The 18,953-nt window shown below is 42.1% G+C and overlaps 1 protein-coding gene across 2 annotated transcripts in view; it reads right to left on the bottom strand.

Annotated features, from left to right (window-relative positions):
* Nucleotides 1–18,953, bottom strand: part of ARHGEF9 (Cdc42 guanine nucleotide exchange factor 9) — a 331,502-nt gene that overhangs the window by 206,622 nt on the left and 105,927 nt on the right. Inside the window, exon 1 of one of the 2 annotated variants that reach the window (XM_036305556.1) lies at nucleotides 17,103–17,307. The exons of the other annotated variant lie outside the window; for it this stretch is intronic. Coding sequence (XP_036161449.1) covers nucleotides 17,103–17,132 — 30 coding nt within the window. The 5' untranslated portion in view covers nucleotides 17,133–17,307. Of the gene's footprint in view, nucleotides 1–17,102; nucleotides 17,308–18,953 lie in introns of those variants that run through there. 2 annotated transcript variants of the gene reach the window in all.

Raw genomic sequence — 18,953 nt, 5'->3', positions numbered from 1 at the left:
AGTCTCAAAAGTACTTTTGAGAGATTTCAGACTCTAGAACATGACATTTGATACCAGCCCTTCCCACTCAACTCACAATTTCAAAAATATTAGACAAGTCCCCCATATTTTAAGCAGCAGGAACACCACCTAAGAGCCAGTCCTTCTGCTAACAAGTATCAAGGAATCAAAGAATCTCTTGGTATAGCAAAAGCCCAATTCCATCCTTTAATCTCTTCTGCAACATCCCCACCAAGTAGTTATCCAGTCTCAGCTCCAACATGCATAATGATGGGGAGGTTTCTCTCTCCTAAGATGGCACATCCGATTTAGGACAATCTCAGTTGGTAGATAGTTCTCCAATCACTTTGTGTCAGATATTATCACCACGTCTGCCATTGCTGAGGAGTTAATTACTCCATGAAATTGTTTGGAACATAAACGTCCCAAAATTCACACTGAAATTATTATAAGCACCCAGTATATTTTTCAGGACCCAAAGGCCTCTCATTAGGTAATAATAATATTAAATGCTTATAAAGTGCTAACTCTGTGCCAGGCACTGTTCTAAGCCCCTTACATATTAACTCTTTTATTTTTTTTGCCTTTTTTTATTGCTTAAAGTATTACAAAGAGTATTACATATGTCTCCATTTTTTCCCCCCCGCCCTTGACAATCCCCTGGTCTCCCCTACCCCTCAGTGTCTTATGTCCATTGGTTATGCTTATATGCATGCATACAAGTCCTTTGGTTGATCTCTTACCCACCCCCCTCCTGCCCTCCCACATATTAACTCTTTCAATCCTCACAACAACCCTATAAGGTAGATGCTATTATTGTCCTTGTTTTACAGATAGTCAGTGATGGAGTGCAGATGCAAACAACCCAAGAAATCTGGCTCTTGAGCCTATTCTCTTAAACACTGTCACAAAAATGCCGCTAGGTGACACATGTTCCATCTTCCAACAGCATTTGACATGATGTCAAAAAGAAACCAAAACCCTGGCTCTTGAATCTCAAAAGTATTTTTGAGAGATTTCAGGCTCTAGAACATGACATTTGATACCAGCGCTGTCCATGATGTCACCTGAGTCATGGTAATAAACTGTTTCAATGTCCTGACCTGAGTTCCAGTGACCTACCTTCCAGGTACAAAAAAATCATAGATGTTACCTCTTTGCCTGCTTTCAGAGAGAAGCCAATGTTTTGTTGTCCCTTGCCTCTCATGGTTCGGACAGCTTCCAAAGTCCCACTTGTGCCACACCACCAAGGAAAGTTTCACATTTTGTGTTGACCCCTACTGTTACTCACTTATTTGCTATACAACCCCCACCCCAGCTATGTGATAATCCTTCTGATGCTTGCCACAGGCAGTCCGAAGATATTGAGTTCCATCTGTTCATTGTCTTGGCTACTGATGTGATTAGATGCTCTTGCACATTCATTCATGTCAACTCCATTTAAGAGTCAGTTCCCTGAGGTCATGAACTCTTGATTAGTTCAATTATTCAGCACAGAGATCAACACTCTTCCAAAATTGTTTAAATTAAATAAGTGCACTTACTTTGACAGCTAAGGGATACAGAGAGGCTCTCAGGAAGCTTACAGTCTATTGGGAAAGACAGTCACAAACACACATAATTTCACTGTCATACACTAAAGTGTCCCAAGCGCAATCAGATAATGAATAAAGTTGTTGGTAATTATAGAATGAATCATAGAATTTCATAGAAATTTCTCCCAACTTTCTTATGTAGGAATCTTTCTGAGGTGTTGGGTACAAGGAGTGGTAGGTAGGAGGAAACACTTACTTTGGGCACACATGGTCCTAGGCCTTTCAACATATTATTTTATTTAATCTTCCCCAGAAGCCTGAAAAGAAGAAATCATTATTGCTATTTTAATTTATTGATTCAAGAGAGAGAGAGAGAGAGAGAGAGAGAGAGAGAGAGAGAGAGAGAGAAATATCTGTGTGAGAGATAAACATTAAATTAATCAGTTGCCTTCCACACATGCCCTGACTGGAGATCAAATTCACAACCTATATACCCTGACTGGGACGTGAACCTGCCACATTTTGGTGTATGGGATGATGCTCCAACCAACTGAGCCACACTCCCCAGAGCCCTTTTTGTTATTTTAAAGAGTGAAAAACTAATATTCAGAGTGTTATACCATTTCCCAGGTAGAATGAAGCATTAGCAAGATTTAAACTGAGATATGTTTCCAAAGCCCATCCTTTTCTCCCACTATCCCTAATGAGTTTTGTCCTGCAATTGCTGGAATATTTTCAGTAATAGGAAGCTCACTCTCAAGCTTCCAAAACCATTTGTTACAGTACCATCCACTAGGACATGCAAAAAAAAAAATGGCCAAGTCCTTCTAAGCAATAGTCCTCTTAAGTATTTGGAAGACATCTATCACAGGTTCAAACTCTTTTCATTGTGAACAACCTCTAACACACACACATTTTCCAAGATAAACATGATCATTTCTTTAAGCTCTTCCACTGTGGCATGGTTTGCAGTCCCTTCTGCAGGCTGATTGCTTATCAATTTGTCCCTATCCCTAACATATATCCAGGTGGAAGCAACAATGGGGAGTAGAGTGGGACTGTTACCTCCCTTATTATGAGCACTGATTCTTAGGAAGATTTTATGAGCTCATGCTCACCTAAAATGGCTCATACTCACATGTGCTGCTGTGATCCCACAAGGCCTTGAAAAGCTCATGCAAAGTGAAAATAGTAGTGGATGGGAAGTTAAAACTTTCAGATGTAAACCCAGCCTCTGCTTCTTGGTAGCAGTGTGACCTCAAATAAGTCCTTTAACTTCCTTAAAGATAAAAAAGCTATGGTTTGCTTTCATTTGCAGCTTAGAATAAATCATTGACTATTGTAAATCTTCATCGGCCTTGCCAAATGTATGGTAGAAATGGAGTTGGTCCCAAATGGGGTACCTTGAGGAAAGTGCAATGGGTGATAAGCTTAAGTTAAAGAATAAGGTTTCATATATGGTTGTAGGGAGTGGAGTTTTAGGGAGAAATCAAATATAGGGTTACAAATTTTACTCTGCCTGAATACTTTTCTCCTAGTTATCTACAATTTTAGCTCTTTCATCTCATGGAAAGGAATCCTTCCCTGACCACCCTCTCTAAAACTGTACTACCCCAATATCCTGCTTTTTCTTCTAGCCAATTTTTCTTCTACCTGAAATGTTATATAATTATTTACTTATTGGTTTATTGTCTCCCTTTATACATTTTAAGATCCATGAAGACAGCGATTTTCTGTTTATTGTTGTATCTCCAGCACCGAGAACAGTGCTTGGCATACAATAAATATTTTTTGATGACTGAATAACTAACTGAATGAATGAATGAATGAATGAATGAATGAATAAAGACCAAGGCATAGAGCACTACTGACTTACAATATAGACTGTATAGAAGCTGTATCATAGAAAATAGTCTGTGCTGCAGCCCGTGATACCGACCTTGGCCCCTCACCCACCAAAGGCCTTCATTAGTCAGAACTCCTTCAAAAGGGACTAAAAGTTTCAAATTACAGGCTGAGAATTTTAGGACCTCTTTGGTTTTCTGTTCCCTGTTTGCATAGACACCACTTAAACCATCACCCAGAAGCCCTTCCCTCAAGAAACACTGCCTAGACTGCCCTCCTGTGGCCAAAGACTAAATGCATACCTGAATAAATATCCAAGAATAGCAGTTTTCAATGGCTCTATTTCAGGCCTATTTATTTTCCTTTTCCTTTTCTTTCTTTTCATTTATTTTACTTTATTTATGAGAAGTGGACTTATTTTAGTTCTATTCAAGTAAGTTAGTGGGTCACACAACTTGCCTCTAACTCAGGGTAGAAAGGGCTGGTTGGAAAAGAGCAGTAAGGATCTAAAAGCCCTTTCAGAGGAAGTACAATGCTTTCATATCAAGCACAAGATCTTTCTGGGGCAACCAAACCCAATCATGCATCAATTCAAGACTGTCATGGGCAGTGAATGCCTCCCTCAGTATCAGGCCTATTGTTTAGTTTTGATGTCTAAACTCCTGGATAGTTCCATTCTTGGGCCTCATGACTCATTCAATCAGCTGTTCACTCTCATCCCCATGTCCAGGTTTATTTATTTATAGGCTTTATTTAAACTGTGCCAAAACCGGTTTGGCTCGGTGGATAGAGCGTCGGCTTGCGGACTGAAGGGTCCCGGGTTCGATTCCGGTCAAGGGCATGTACCTGGGTTGCGGGCACATCCCCAGTAGGGGATGTGTAGGAGGCAGCTGATCGATGTTCCTCTCTCATCGATGTTTCTAACTCTCTATCTCTCTCCCTTCCTCTCTGTAAAAAAATCAATAAAATAAAAAAAAATTAAAAAAAATAAAAATAAAAAAATAAAAAAAAATTTTAAACTGTAAACAACTGTGAAGTCAGGACACTAAGTACTCATCATCAAACTAAGCATTGAGTTTTGCTCATAATAGGTGCTCCACAAATATTACATAGATAAACAGGTAGATTGGTAGGTGGATAGGCAGATGATAAGAATAAGATACAACTGCAATAGGAGGAAAGTTGGTTAGTTTAGCTGGGGAATTTGTCAGATTGTGGATTATATGTCAGAAGCAGTCTAACCAATTGACTCACTAACTCTATTTTCTATAGAAGTCCAAGGTAGACTAGCAAACAGGCTCGGAGTGAAGATGTAAAGAGAGGACTGGACACTATCAAAGGATGGGAAAGAAGAAACATGCACAGGACACACAGTGGATGGAGGCTTATAGAGACTTGTGAAGGCACAGCTGAGACTGTTGAAGATCTCTGTGGATTGATAGGGAGATATCTTAAAAATACATTATGAAAAAAAAGAAATATGCAAAATAGTATATAAAATGTATGCTTTGTGGGGGTAAAAAATAAGGAAAATAAGAAGATATGTTTATATCTGCATAAAGAAACTCTGGAAGGATACATCTACACTAATAAAAGAGAAACATGTAAATTAGCCATCACTCCGCTACACCCACCAGCCAATCAGGAGTGAGTATGCAAATTAACCCAACTAAGACCAGGGCTGGCCACGGAGCTGGAGTAGCAGGAGGCTTGGCTTGCCCCCTGCGATGAAGGAAGCCAAGCTTCCCGCCTGCCCTGGCCAGCCCTGGTCTCCGCTCAAGGCTACAAAGTTTCAATTATAGAAGATAAATAAATCCCAGATACCTGCTTCCAGTCCACCCTGGCCTCCGCTCAAGAAGGTGATAAAAAAAAAGAAAGAAAGAAAAAAAGGAGAGGCTGGGAGCTTGGGTTGCTGGGGGGCATGGCCAGCCTGAAAACAACCATCAGCCCCTCACCCAGGCTGGCCAGGCACCCCAGTGGGGACCCCCACCCTGAAGGGGGTGTGGCCAGCTTGGAAACAGCCTTCAGCCCCTTACCCAGGCTGGCCACACCCCCATGGGGTGAGGGTCCCTGCTGGGGGGCTTGGCCAGGCTGAAAACAGCCATCAGCCCCTCACCCAGGCTGGCCAGGCACCCCAGTGGGGACCCCCATCCTGAAGAGGGTGTGGCCAGCCTTAAAACGGCCCTCAGTCCCTCATCCAGACTGGCCAGGCACCCCAGCAGGACCCCCCCCCCCACCCTGATCCTGGACACCCTTCAGGGCAAACAAGCCAGCCCCCACCTGTGCACCAGGCCTCTATCTATACTAATAAAAGGGTAATATGCTAATTAGACTGGGAGACCTTCCAGGAGACCTTCCAGATGTTCTTCTGGACAAAGCCATGGTGGCAGGGCCGAGGTAGAGGTGGTTAAAGGCCAAGAGGGGAGGGAAGTTGTGGGTGATCAGGCCAGGATGGGATGGCAGTTGTGGGTGATCAGGCTGATGGGGGGTGGGGCTGTTGGGGGTAAGAAGACCAGCAGCAGGGCCAGTTGGGGGCAAGCAGGCCATCAGTGGGGGTCAGTTGGAGGTGATCAAGACAGCAGGGGGGGCAATTTGGAGTGAGCAGGCCAGTAGGGGGGCAGTTGGGGGTGAGCAGGCCAGTAGGGAGGGAAGGTGGGGGTGAGCAGGCCAGCAGGGGGGCAGTTGGGGGCAAGCACACTGGCACAGGGGGCAGTTGGGGGTGATCAGGCTGGCAGGGGGGCATTTAGGGGTGAGCAGGCTGGAGGCGGGGGGCAGTTGGGGGCAATCAGGCCAGCAGGCAGAGTGGTTACGGGCAATCAGGCAGGCGGGCGGGCAGGTGAGTGGTTAGGAGCCAGCAGTCCCAGATTGTGAGAGGGATGTCTGACTGCTGGTTTAGGCCTGATCCCTGTAAACCGGCAGTAGGACATCCTTCGAGGGGGTCCCAGATTGCAGAGGGTGCAGGCCAGGCTGAGGGACATGCTCCCCCCTATGCACGAATTTCGTGCACTGGGCCACTAGTCAAAAACTATAAAGCTGGTATACTGTAATGGGGGACCTGGGTGGACAGAGAACATCCACTGTATATGTTTTTATAGTTAGATTTTTTTAAACTATGTGAATATATTATCCATTCAAATATTAAATTTAAAAATGTTAAATATGCTGTGTGAGCTTAATAAGGCATTCCTTCCCTCACTTCTCCCTCCCTCTGCTTCAATTAATCAAGCTAGGAAGAGCCCTACACTCAGAAGCAGTATAGTTTGACAGTTGAAAACATAGACACTGGGGTCAGCCTGCTGAGATTCAACTTTAGTTCTGCTAATTGCTGGCTATTTCAGCAAGTTAATAACTTCAAACCTCATTTTTCTCATCTTTAAAATGGGATGAGTGGTATAATTCCCTTGTACTCACTCTGCCCTTAACTTTGAGAAAGCCCTGGATTCTTAGCACCCTAGTTTCCTCATCTGCAAAACAGGGAGATTAATAAAGTTGTTGGTGAGGGTTTAATGAGTGAATACATGTAAAGCACTAACAATAATGCTTGGCACATAGTAATGTTCAGTAAATACTGGCAATTACTATTATTTAAGGGTTTCTTCCCCTAACTTTAGGCAAATTACATACTCTCTGAACCATCATTCTCAGTTTCCTTATGTATAAATAGAAAAACAAAACAAAATTATCTATCAATGAGATGATAAGATAATGAATTTGAAAGTTCCCTATGGCATAAAAATTTTGGTTAGGAAGAGAATTGTTATAGTAGAAAAAGGAGGAGGGTTGGATACTAAATGAAGATTCTACTTATTCAAGGTTCCCCTCTCACCTTCAGCATTCCAAATGAGATATCTAAGGGGCAAGTGGAGGTCTTTAAAGGCCATGAGTCATTTGTATATTAAATGTCAGAAGATGAGGCCTGGTTCCCACCTCTTTAAAGCAGAGTGGCCAAAAAGGACCACACATCACTGGCTGCCACTCCATTGTGAGATGCCAAGTGTTCCCATGTATTTTTTCCTATTTTGAGGAGGTGCTGAGGCTTAGTGATAATCTCACTATCCTTAGCAGCTTCTCAGAAAAGAAAGGAAGTAGCACCCTGAAGGCTCACTCTCCCCACTCCGCACATGCAATCAATTTACAAAGAACAAAACAATTTGCTTAATCAGGGGTACCAATTCTCCATATCCCAGTAACCAGCCCTTGCAGGCTCATTTTATGACCTATAAAGCCCTTTTATCCCCATTTTCTGATTTGCGTCTCGCCAATAGCCCGAGAAGGCTGTCAAGTGGGAGAGAGGTAATCATTCCCATTTTACAGAAGGAGAACACTTTATTTTTCAGAAGGAAAGTGACTTACCCCAGCTCTCACCACTTCATAGAAGAATGAGAATGAACAAAGGATTAAGAACCAGAAGACCCAATTCTGAGGAGAGTGCTTTAGAGCTGTAAAATTCTATACATTTGGGATTTTATGAAACTGTCATGCCAGGGCCAAACCCAGAACCCAAGTTTCCTTTCCTCCAGACCACAACTCTTGTACTGATGCTGGAGAAGGGAACAGCAAATAAAGACTAAGAGAAAATTATCAACCCCCAAAATAACTGCAGCTTACATTTAAATAAAACTATACATCTTCCTGAATATTGAGGCCTTTTCTTGCATTTCAACCTCATGGCAACCTTGTGAGGGAAGTGTAGCAAAAAATAGGAATCTAAAGTTTTAACCACCCACACACATACTTCTTGTCCTTCTTCCCTGCTGCACTTTTTCTCCTTAGCACTTAGGATTAACATACTACATATTTTATTTAATCATCTGCTTAGCATGTATTTTCCTTAAGTAGAAAATTTGTTCCATGAGGAAAGGATTTTTGTCTGCTTTGTTCACCATTCACCAATGCCTAGAATAGTGCCTGGTACATAGCAGACACTCAATAAATATTATTGAATAAACAAATTAATGAATATGTGGTGTGTGTTAGGGAGAGTGCTGTGAGGCTTATGTAAATTAGTATATGAAGGTGCTTTGAAAATGCAAAATACTGAACAAATGTGAGGGATTACTAGTATCCTATATAATAAAAGCCTAATATGTTAAGTGTCTGGTCGTCCGGTTGGCCATTCAACTAATCAAAGCATAATATGCTAATGATATGCTAAGGTCACTCAACTGCTCACTATGACATGCACTGACCACCAGGGGGTAGACACTCCGACTGGTAGGCTAGCTTGCTGCTGGGGTCTGGCCCATTGGAACTGAGCTAGATGGGCCAGACATGCCCTGGAGCCCTCCCGTGATCCCTCCTAGGCTGGCCAACCTCCCGCATCCCTCCCCAGCCCCAATCGTGCACCAGTGGGGTCCCTTGGCCTGGCCTGCAACCTCTTGCAATCCGGGCTGAGGGACCCCCCTCCCTGAGTGCATGAATTTCGTGCACTGGTCCTCTAATATTAAAATAATAAAAGCTATCATTAATTGAATGCTTGTTATGTGCAAGACACTGTACCATGTGTTTTACATAGATTAAATCAGTTCATCTTCACAATAGTACCAATTACCAGGTACTACTATTCTAGTTTCATAGATAAGGTATATTGGTTAATTTTGTGTTTCAACTTGTCTGGAATACAATGCCCACACATTCAATCAAACATTATTCTGGATATTTCCATGAAGGTATTTTTTGGATGAGGTTAACATTTAAATCAGTAAACTCAGTAAAGCAGATTGTACTCCAGAATGTGGATGGGCCTCATCTAATCAGTTGAACGTTATAATAGAACAAAGACTGACCTGTCCCTAAGCAAGAAGGAATTCTGCCAGCAGACTGCCTTTGGACTCAGACTGCAACTCTTCCCAGATTGCTGACCTACCCTTCAGATTTTGGACTTGCACCTCTGCAATCACGAAAATAGATTTTTAAAAGTAAATTAATATTCCTCCTTGTAGATAGATTATAGATATAGATATAGATGTAGATATAGATCTATAGATACATATACATCTTGTTGGTAGTGTTTCTCTCGAGAAGCCTGACTAATACATAAGGAAACTGAAGCTTAGAATGGTTAAATCCCTTGCTTCAAATCAAACAACTCCAGCTGTGGGCAAACTACGGCCCTCGGGCCGGATCCAGCCCGGTTTGAAATGAATAAAACTAAAAAAAAAAAAAGACCGTACCCTTTTATGTAATGATGTTTACTTTGAATTTATATTAGTTCACACAAACACTCCATCCATGCTTTTGTTCTGGCCCTCCGGTCCAGTTTAAGAACCCATTGTGGCCCTCGAGTCAAAAAGTTTGCCCACCCCTGAACTAGACAGTGGCAGAGCCAGAAACTTAGGGATCATGTTCCTTGTTTCTTCCATGTCATACACCTCTCTCATCAACCCAACAACAATTTCTATTGAGTCTATCTTCAAAATCAATGTCAAATCTTCCCTCCTCTCCCTGAACTCCACTGATTTTATTTCTGTAGAAGCTTTTCAATTGAGCTTGCCATCCCTACTTTCACCATCCCCAATCCATTCTCTAGAGAGTCTGCAAAAATCAACTTCTCAAATCACAAAGCAGACCCCATCATTCTACTGCTTCAAATGCTTCCTATTGTACTTAGAATAAATAGCACTCACTCTGCCCAACACTGTCATACACACTGTGAGTATGTTAACTCACACTTAATCCTCACTAACACTATAAATAGTACCATTATTATCTCCATTTTTCAGAGGGCATAACTGAGGCACAGAAAGATTAATGTGCCCCAAAATCACACAACTAAGAAGTGGCAGAACCATGACTTGAACTTAGGCAGTATGCTTCCAGAATCTGTGCTATTAACCACTGAACCATACCACATTTAGGTACATACCCTTTCTGGGCCTACAAGGTCTCATGTGAGCTGTACCTGCCTGATTCTCTGCCTTCCTATCATGTCACTTGCCTCCTCTCTCCCTGTGCTCCATTTGTACTGCCCTTTTTTTCTACCCCTCAGGTGCTATCCTTGTTCCCTCCTTTAAACTCCTTACAAGACTTGCTGTCTCTTCCTTTATTTTTTATTGTAATCCAAATTCATAGGGTCTCTCCCCAAATCTCCACACAGCTAACTCATGTTAAATGTCAATTCCCTGGTATGTCAGGCAGGCCCTTAGACAAAATGTCTCCTCATGGCAATAGGACTTCTTAGAGCTAGCTGAATGTATTTATTTCCCCCACTTTCTGATGCCATTACTGGATAGCTTAATCACTTACAGAACTAGTCATGTTCACACACACACACGCACACACGCGCACACACACACAGCACAATAATAAAACACCTCAAAGCAATGGGTTCCTAAGAAGAAGCTCTTCTCATCCCGACATGGGACTGTTTAGGGGTCTTTTTCATTTTCTCCTGAAGCATAAAATTGAGGAATCCTTGCTGTGGGGCAGGAACAATGTTCCTTGTGAATGAAATTCCTGTTGGATCTCTTAGCACTCAAAGAGGAAAGTTATATCTGATCTTCTGAGGCCTGATTTCAGGGCAGTAGAAAAGATCATATTCTGTTTTCCCAAGTGTGTATCCCCTCTATCCTGTCAAGAATAATAATTACTCTATATATAGGTAGAGATTAGCACAGTTCACACAGCCCTTTCTTGTCTACTCACAGAGAAGACTGAATAAACAAAGCTATGTATTAATTTTATGTATCAACTTGACTGGGTCAGGGGATTCTCAGACATTTGGTCAGACATTATTCTAGATGTGCCTGCTAGGGTGTTTTGGATGATACTGATATTTGAATTGGTAGACTGAGTAAAGCAGATTGCCCTTTCTAATGCAGGTAGATCTCAATTAATAGAAGACCTGATAGAACAAAAAGGCTGAGTGAAAGGGAACTATTCCTGCTTGACTATATAACCTGGAACCTCTCTCTCTCCCCCCCTCTTTCTCTCCTTCCCTCTCTCTCCTCCAGCTGTCAGTTGCAGCCACCTCTCCTCTCTTCTTGCACCCTCTATGTGTATCACCATAGAAAGCCTCCACCACTCAATCTTATTATGCCGTTGTCCTTTCTGCCAGGCAAAGTTTTTGAGCTTGGCACTCAAGGTACTTCTTGATGTGGCCCCAATGCACCCTGCCAGAATTACTGCATTTAGCAACATCAAAGCACCCACATGTTATTTACAGAACATACTGTCACTTTCATGCCTCAATTCTTTGTCTAAGGTTGTTACCCTCTGTTTAGAATATTTCTTGCTTCATCTACCATACCTACTCCCCACACCAAGCCAACAGGGCCATCTGAAAGGCTTGAAAGTACAATTTAAATACTATATTTTCTAGGAAGCCCTGCCCAATACTCCGAATCACTCCTCCACTATGCTTTTGCTCCCCTATACTTCCACATCACCTTCTTTGTATCTCCAATAGCATTTCACCCAGGCTGACATTAGTTATCCCCTTCTGAATCATTAAGCTCCTGAACACATAAACCACATTTTGTCTTTGATTATCCCGCACCTCAGCCTGACATATAGTGTCCTGGAAATAGCAGCTGCTTAATAAGCATCCATTTTCTTAAAATGACCTTTTAAAATCTACTTAAGCATTGCTTATCATGGCAATTGACTGGACACAAACTAATTGGCCATCAATAGGGAACACAACAGAATTCTATTTAGCCATGTAAAAGGAGGTTTCTCTGTACATACTGATATAGAATAATCTTCATGACATACTGTTCATTGAAAAAACGGCAAGACTGTAAAATATGCTACTATCTATATGAAGTAAATAAAATGTGTGTGTGTGTGTGTGTGTGTGTGTGTGTGTGTGTATGTACATAAGTAAATGTTTGTACAGGCTTGTATATATCTCTATACAAACACTTAAGAAACTGATTTCAGTGACTGTTTCTGGCATGTGTGACTGAGGACCAGAAGGAGGAAGACCTATGGAGACTTAATTTTTGCCACATTCTTTTCCTACTCTTTGAATTCTGTACTATGTGCATGTATTACCTACTCATAATAAATAAATAATTTTTGTCAAGCATCTATTACATGGGGGAGAGAAGATATTGAGCTGTTATTAAGTATTGGAATAAATTTCTCTTTTGGGTTAGCTAGAAAATACCCTAAGAAATGTAACATGATTAGTCAATGATTGTACACAAATGAAGTGGTAGTTCTGAGACAGCTGGGATGGGCTCTGGATCCGAGGAAATATACAAATAATAACAAAAAAGTGAAAAGAATAAGGCTTTTGTAATCAGATAAATCTGGATTTGAAAATGATGCTGCCCTTTATTTAACCCTGAAAAATATACCTAAACTCTATTGCTGTTTCCAAGCTATACTAGACTATGAACTCTGGGAAGGCCAGGACATTTATCTTTCATTCTCTACTGCATTCCTGACATCAGAATAGTATCTGACAGATAGTAGATGTTCAGTGAATATTTATTGCCTGAATTTATAAACCAACAAATGTTAACTTTAAACCTATTTTGTTAGAGGATAATGAGAGAATTAATTGAGATAACATTTCACATAACTAGCACATAATAGGTATGCTTCCCTCCCCTTTCCCCCTACTAAATTTACCTCATGAGCATTGAAGAAGGCACACACAACTGAGAATTGGGATATGTGGATTATTTTCCCAGTTACTGAGTAGTTGTGAGGTCTTGGGTCAAGTACCTTCCCTCTCTAAGATTCAGTTTTTACAATGTATAAAACGGTTGGTATTCAAACATTTTTGTGTGGGAGATAGGGAGAATGCAAGGTAAGCAAAAACCCTCTTCCAAAATCTTAAGCAACAGCTCAACATATAAAGCAAAAATCAAGGTGCTCTGGATAAATCAAAGATAGGAGATCCAAATTCCTGCTTGCCCCTGCCCAGGCCCTCCCCTTGAGGTACTGCCATGGTAAACCAAATGCTCTAAGGCAGAGGGCTACAAACCTTTTCTGTAAAAGGCCAAATAATAAATATTTTAGAGTTTGCAAGTCATACGATCTCTGTCACAACTATTCAACTCTGACTGTGTATCATAAAGGCAGAATGTGCATGGCTATGTTCTAATAAAACTTTATATATAATAATAGAATTTGAATTTCATATAATTTCATGTATGTCTGTCACAAAATATTCTTCTTTCAAATTTTCCCAACCATTTAAAGATGTAAAAAACATTTTTAATGTTTTTTATTGATTTTTAGAGAGAGGAAGGGGGAGAGAGAAAGAGATAGAAACACATCCCCTGCTGGGGATTGAGCCTGCATCCCGGGCATGTGCCCTGATGGGGAATCCAACCATAACCTCCTGGCTCATGGGTTGACACTCAGCCACTGAGCCACATCTTTATCTAACTTGTGGGCTGAATTTGACCAGTAGACTGTAGTTTGCTGACCTGATCTAAGGACTTGGGCTAAATTATCACCAAGGTCATCCCGTTTGGACATTACAACTGAGGCAGTCCAGAAGCAACATGAGCAATGTAGAGAGTAAAACCTGAAACTATACTGTTGCAGTGGAATTCCAGAAAGTACATAGCAGAGTGGATCAGGTCTGCTCTAAATTAGAAAGATAACCTCAAAAAGGAAAAGGCTCATGTTCTGCTCCTACCCTTCATTTCCCCAGACTAAATTGCATTTTAAAATACTTTGTAGATCTCTGTTATTCATAGCAGAATCAAATCAACTGTTAAACTTAACAGTTGGTCATTCTATCTTGCCTATACAGAGATTTCTACCAACTCAAATACTGTGACTTTTATGAAGGTCACTTGAAATTTGGCATGGCATTTAGTTCAATATTTAATATTCTTCTCCAAAGCACTGGCATATAAAGTGGAGCAATAGGAGTGGACAACACTTAGTGCAGGCAAAGAAGGAGCACACTATCTTTAGATAATTTTTTTAAAAAAACTAAAAGTCAAAGTATTTTTTATATCACCATGGACCAGAAATTTTAAACATCAGTAGTAAAATACTCTTCCCTGACAAAATATTTTGTTGGTCAAAGTTCTAAACAATTGTTACTACTGAGTTTTAATAATCTATATAAAGTTTCAAATTAGCACCTTTTATTACTTATCTTTTAATAATATTGTATTATACATGGAAGTCTAATTCAGAGAACTTTCAGTTATATAGTTGCGCCCCTACCCAACACATACAGACTTTACACGTGTTTCCGCTTTGTAAATGTTTAGAATCATTCATGGCAGATTTTGGTGCATTTCTTTCTTTTTATTGATGAGAGAGAGAGAGAGAGAGAGAGAGAGAGAGAGAGAGAGAGAGAGAGAGAGAGAGAGAAGAAGAAGAAGAAGAAGAAGAAGAAGAAGAAGAAGAAGAAGAAGAAGAAGAAGAAGAAGAAGAAAGGAGGAGGAGGAGGAGGAGGAGGAGGAGGAGGAGGAGGAGGAGGAGGAGGAGGAGGGAGACATTGATTTGTTGTTCCAGTTATTTATGCATTCATTGGTTGATTCTTGTATGTGCCCTGAATGAGGATCAAAGCGCAAACATTGGTATTTCTAGAGGATGCTCTAAGCAACTGAGCTATCTGGCCAGGGACTTTGGGTGCATTTCTTGTCTGCAGTTCCTCTAGTGCTATATTACAACATTTAAATAGTAGCTTCAAAGTAAACAATGGTAGCCACAGTGATTGTTAAGCTAAAGGAACAGAATGTATGTTATTCAATTCTCTTGTTTATGTGACAAATTGAAGTTTTTGTTTGTGCTTAAAATCTAAAACAGCAAAAACAATATAAACTATGGTATACTATGTTTGTTCAGGAAGTACACATTTTAGATCATATTCTATTAATGAATTTGTTTTTTAAATTGAAAATTGAAATTTAGTCTCCTTTTTCATTGTGAGCTATTTGAAAATTTAAAAAAAATCAAGAAAATCAGTATTAGTGCTGGTTATTACTGAATTTTTTAATATAGAGAGAGTTCTGAAAATGATACATTCCAGATTTCACACATGTTAAGTGTACCATATCCAGAATCCTAGAAAGCAAGGAACTGGTTCATTGGTAATCCACATTGACCCAACCGTCAATTAGCCCTACCACTGGCCAGAAGCCTGAAGCAGATAATTTGATTATTGACTTAGATATTAAACACCTTTTAATGAATCCACTCACTGTGTTCATTCTAGCCCCACACTCAAAACAGCTGAGAATCAGATGAATTGTCAGAAAGGAGAAAGACCCAGACCCAGCTGACAGAAATATCAGGACTGGCATATTTTATTTTTTAAAGCAAACTTCGTGGCATTAGTTCATCCTTAAGGAAGTCCTTTTCCAAGATCATGACTCTGTTCTTTTCTGACTCTCTCAGCACCATTTGAACTAATGATTCTGTGGAGCAGTGGGGAGGGGCAGTGACAAGTCAGGAGACTAAGCTTTGCCTTCATGGAGCTGTGTGACCCTGTGTGAGTCTCTCTCACTCTCTGGGTCTCAGATTTCCTGTACGGATGACAAGGACTTGAAGGTCTTCTCATGCTCTGATCTTTTCTGGGTCTACAAACATTTAAAATAGCCCTGTTGGGATACCAGGGAAAGAGGGATATCTGAGAAAAAGAGTCTCTTGAAGCCCTGGCATAAAGGAATATAAACTGGATGCCTTCAGGAACCACTAAAACAGATGTATAAAGAAGAAGCCAGCTCCTCATAATACAGTCCTAACCAACTCCAGATTCCCTCCTTCTTTCCAGAATGGGATAAACAAAAGAGTTAAACATCAATTTTTGCCCAACTGCTTCTGGCTACTTTCCTTCAGCTTTGGGTTGTGGGTGGCAGTACAGAAGTGTGGTCTGGCATGGCCATCAGTGTCTGCTGACCCAACCCAACTGCCCTCCAATACCCTCTTGTTCATGCCTCCCAGCTGAGGACAAAGGCATGGGGGCCTCCCACCCCCAGAATCTCTAACAAGACTTGAGCTACCCCTGAGTCAGAGAGGCATCAAGATGCAGCCACCACTTCCTCTCTGGAAGGGAAGTCATTCCAAGGTCTCCAGGTAGAGAAGGGAGCATTATGGCATAAAATTTACTGTTGGAAGATAATATTGAACACACACAAACCCACACTTCTTGGGTGGCGGTGGGGTTCTCTTAACTGAATGGAGTCCAGACCCATTTCCAGGATAGGGATCTCTGCAGCTATCTTTCCTTCACGAAGCCCCAAGTATTGACAGGGTGACCCCAGCCCAGGCAAAAAAGGGCTCCTGAGCTCCCCTAGACAGCTTCCCTGAGAGTGGCTTTTTGGCCCTCATGCCCTGGGACTAGCCAGAGTAAGGGGATACAGGGTCTATTTGGGGGACTATGCAACTCTCCCATACTACCTCCTCCACAATCCCAGGCTTTGTGACTGCTCCCTTCTTCCCAACCCCCTGCCAGCTGGCCTGCAGCCTGCAAGCCTCACATCTCACAGAGAGCCCCTCTGCCAGATCCCTTGCTTATTTAGCTTTCCAGGTTACCCCCACTATCATCCCACCCCAATCTCTGGGGTGGCGGGGAGACAGGATTGCGGAGGAGGATGGGAGGGGGCTTTCTTCGTTAGGCGAGCAAGGGCTCCTAAAATGGCCACAGCGAGCTCTCTGGTATCTCAAGGACAGCGGAGAGGGGAGGGCAGTGGGCAGAGGCTAGGGGGCTTACGGCAAGGCGGCTGGTGGAGGAGCTGGGGGTGGGGCTAGGGGACTGAGGCTCAAGCAGGGGAAGCCAGGGTTATATGCACTCACCATTCCTGATCCGCCCCTTATCCACTGCATGGTGCCTGCTTCTCCGAGGCTCTGGTGGCTGGCGCAGGTTGTCTGGGGTTGGCTGGTTTGGCAGGGCTGGAGCGAGGGAAAGCCCCAGCACCCTCTCCGTCTCCCCTCCTCCACAGTACTATGGCCCAATCCCCTCCGCCTTGGACCTTGCCTTCAGTCAGGCTGTTTCATCCCAGCCCGCAGGCTCTGCCTCTCTGCCTGACAGCTCTCAGCTCTCGGGGTGTTTGGTCACGGAAGAAGCGTGGGCGGCGGGGGCGGCGGGGGTGGCGGGGGGCGGGAGGGGTCCCAACTGACTGCCTTTGTCTCAAGCCAAGGCTTGAGAACTGGGAGGTGGGGTGTAGGGATGTAGTGAGAGGATGGGGGTGAATAACCTTGCCTAGGAGAGGACAGTTGCCACCTCTGCCTGCCTCCCACTGTGCTGGAGTTAGATGCTGTTTATTGTGGGGATCCCTAATTGTGTTGAGTCAGCGGAAACTCCTCTCCAAAGTTGCCAGAGGTGTTGGACCAACCTCCTGAATAATAAGATCCTGCTCCAGTGGAGCTACGCCAGTACTATCCAGCCTCCCTCCCCCAGCCCTCCCTCTGCATACCCCCCTGGTGTCTCCTCTCCTAGTGGGTGTCTCCTCTCCTCTCTTTGGGTTTTCATCATCAAAATCACTTTCACTTCGCAGAACAACCCTATGGAGGCATGTATTAGTATCTCCATTTTACAGATTAATAAATGGAGGATTAAAGTTGAAAGGAGGCTGTGTAAATTCACATAAAAAAAGATAAAACCTCCACTTTACCTTCTGAAGCTTTCCAAACTTTTTGTTATCACAAACACACACACACACACACACACACACACACACACACACACACACACACACACATTGTTCCAGGATTCTGGAAGGAGCTCACACCTTCAGGATTATAAAAGGTAGCTTGTCGATGGATGAATTTTCCATTTGCTTATTTTTCTGAGAATGAGTCAAATGAACATCAGCAAAACAGGCAAACGGAGAAACCGCCCACCTTTTCATGATGCCCCTAACTCTGGCCATTGCAACCCAGACTGGCACCTTTGTATTTCCTTAGAGTTGGCATTGTTGGTCACATTCACACCCATTGTACCATACAATCCTTACAATAACCCTATGAGGTGGACATGACAGGGACTGTTAATTAGTCCCATGTTACAGTCATAAATACTGAAGCCCAGAAATTGAAAAACATCTGCTCAAGGTAAAATAGCCCTGAGAGGTGTACAAACAAACGCTGAATGGTCTTTTGGCAAAAGATTCCTGAATTAAATGGGAGCTTAGCCTTGGTGACCTTTCAACTTCCTCCCAAGTCTGATAGTTAAGTAATCAGAGATTCTACAATGTTTTCCTCACTTTTTTTCACCTCTGAGCTTTTACTCAGAACTGAGCCTCATGAATGAACTTCTCTTGATAATCAGTCCATTCAAAGTGTCATGACTCTCACAAATCTTTAAGATCTGGCACTAGGCAGACTACCTCTAGGAAGCTTTCCCACAATACTCCAGGATACTGGTTTAACCATCTTTCATCTAACTCCCATAGTACTACCATTTAGCCTTCTTAACTGAAAATGATCTTTTATTTACTAGTTATTGTAGGCTGAATTGTGTCCCCTAAATATTTGTATGTTGAAGTCCAAACCACCAATGCCTCAGAATTTGACTGTATTTGCAATGAAATATTACTTGGCCATAAAAAGGAATAAAATCCTACCATTTGCAACAGCATAGATGGACCTGGAAGGTATACTCTAAGTGAAATAAGTCAGACAGAGAAAGACAAATGCCATCTGATT

Source organism: Myotis myotis, unplaced genomic scaffold (genome assembly GCF_014108235.1).
Source record: "Myotis myotis isolate mMyoMyo1 unplaced genomic scaffold, mMyoMyo1.p scaffold_m19_p_4, whole genome shotgun sequence".
Classification (NCBI taxonomy): Eukaryota; Metazoa; Chordata; class Mammalia; order Chiroptera; family Vespertilionidae; genus Myotis; species Myotis myotis.
Note: the sequence above shows the minus strand (reverse complement) of the source record. Positions and strands in the feature narration are given on the sequence as shown.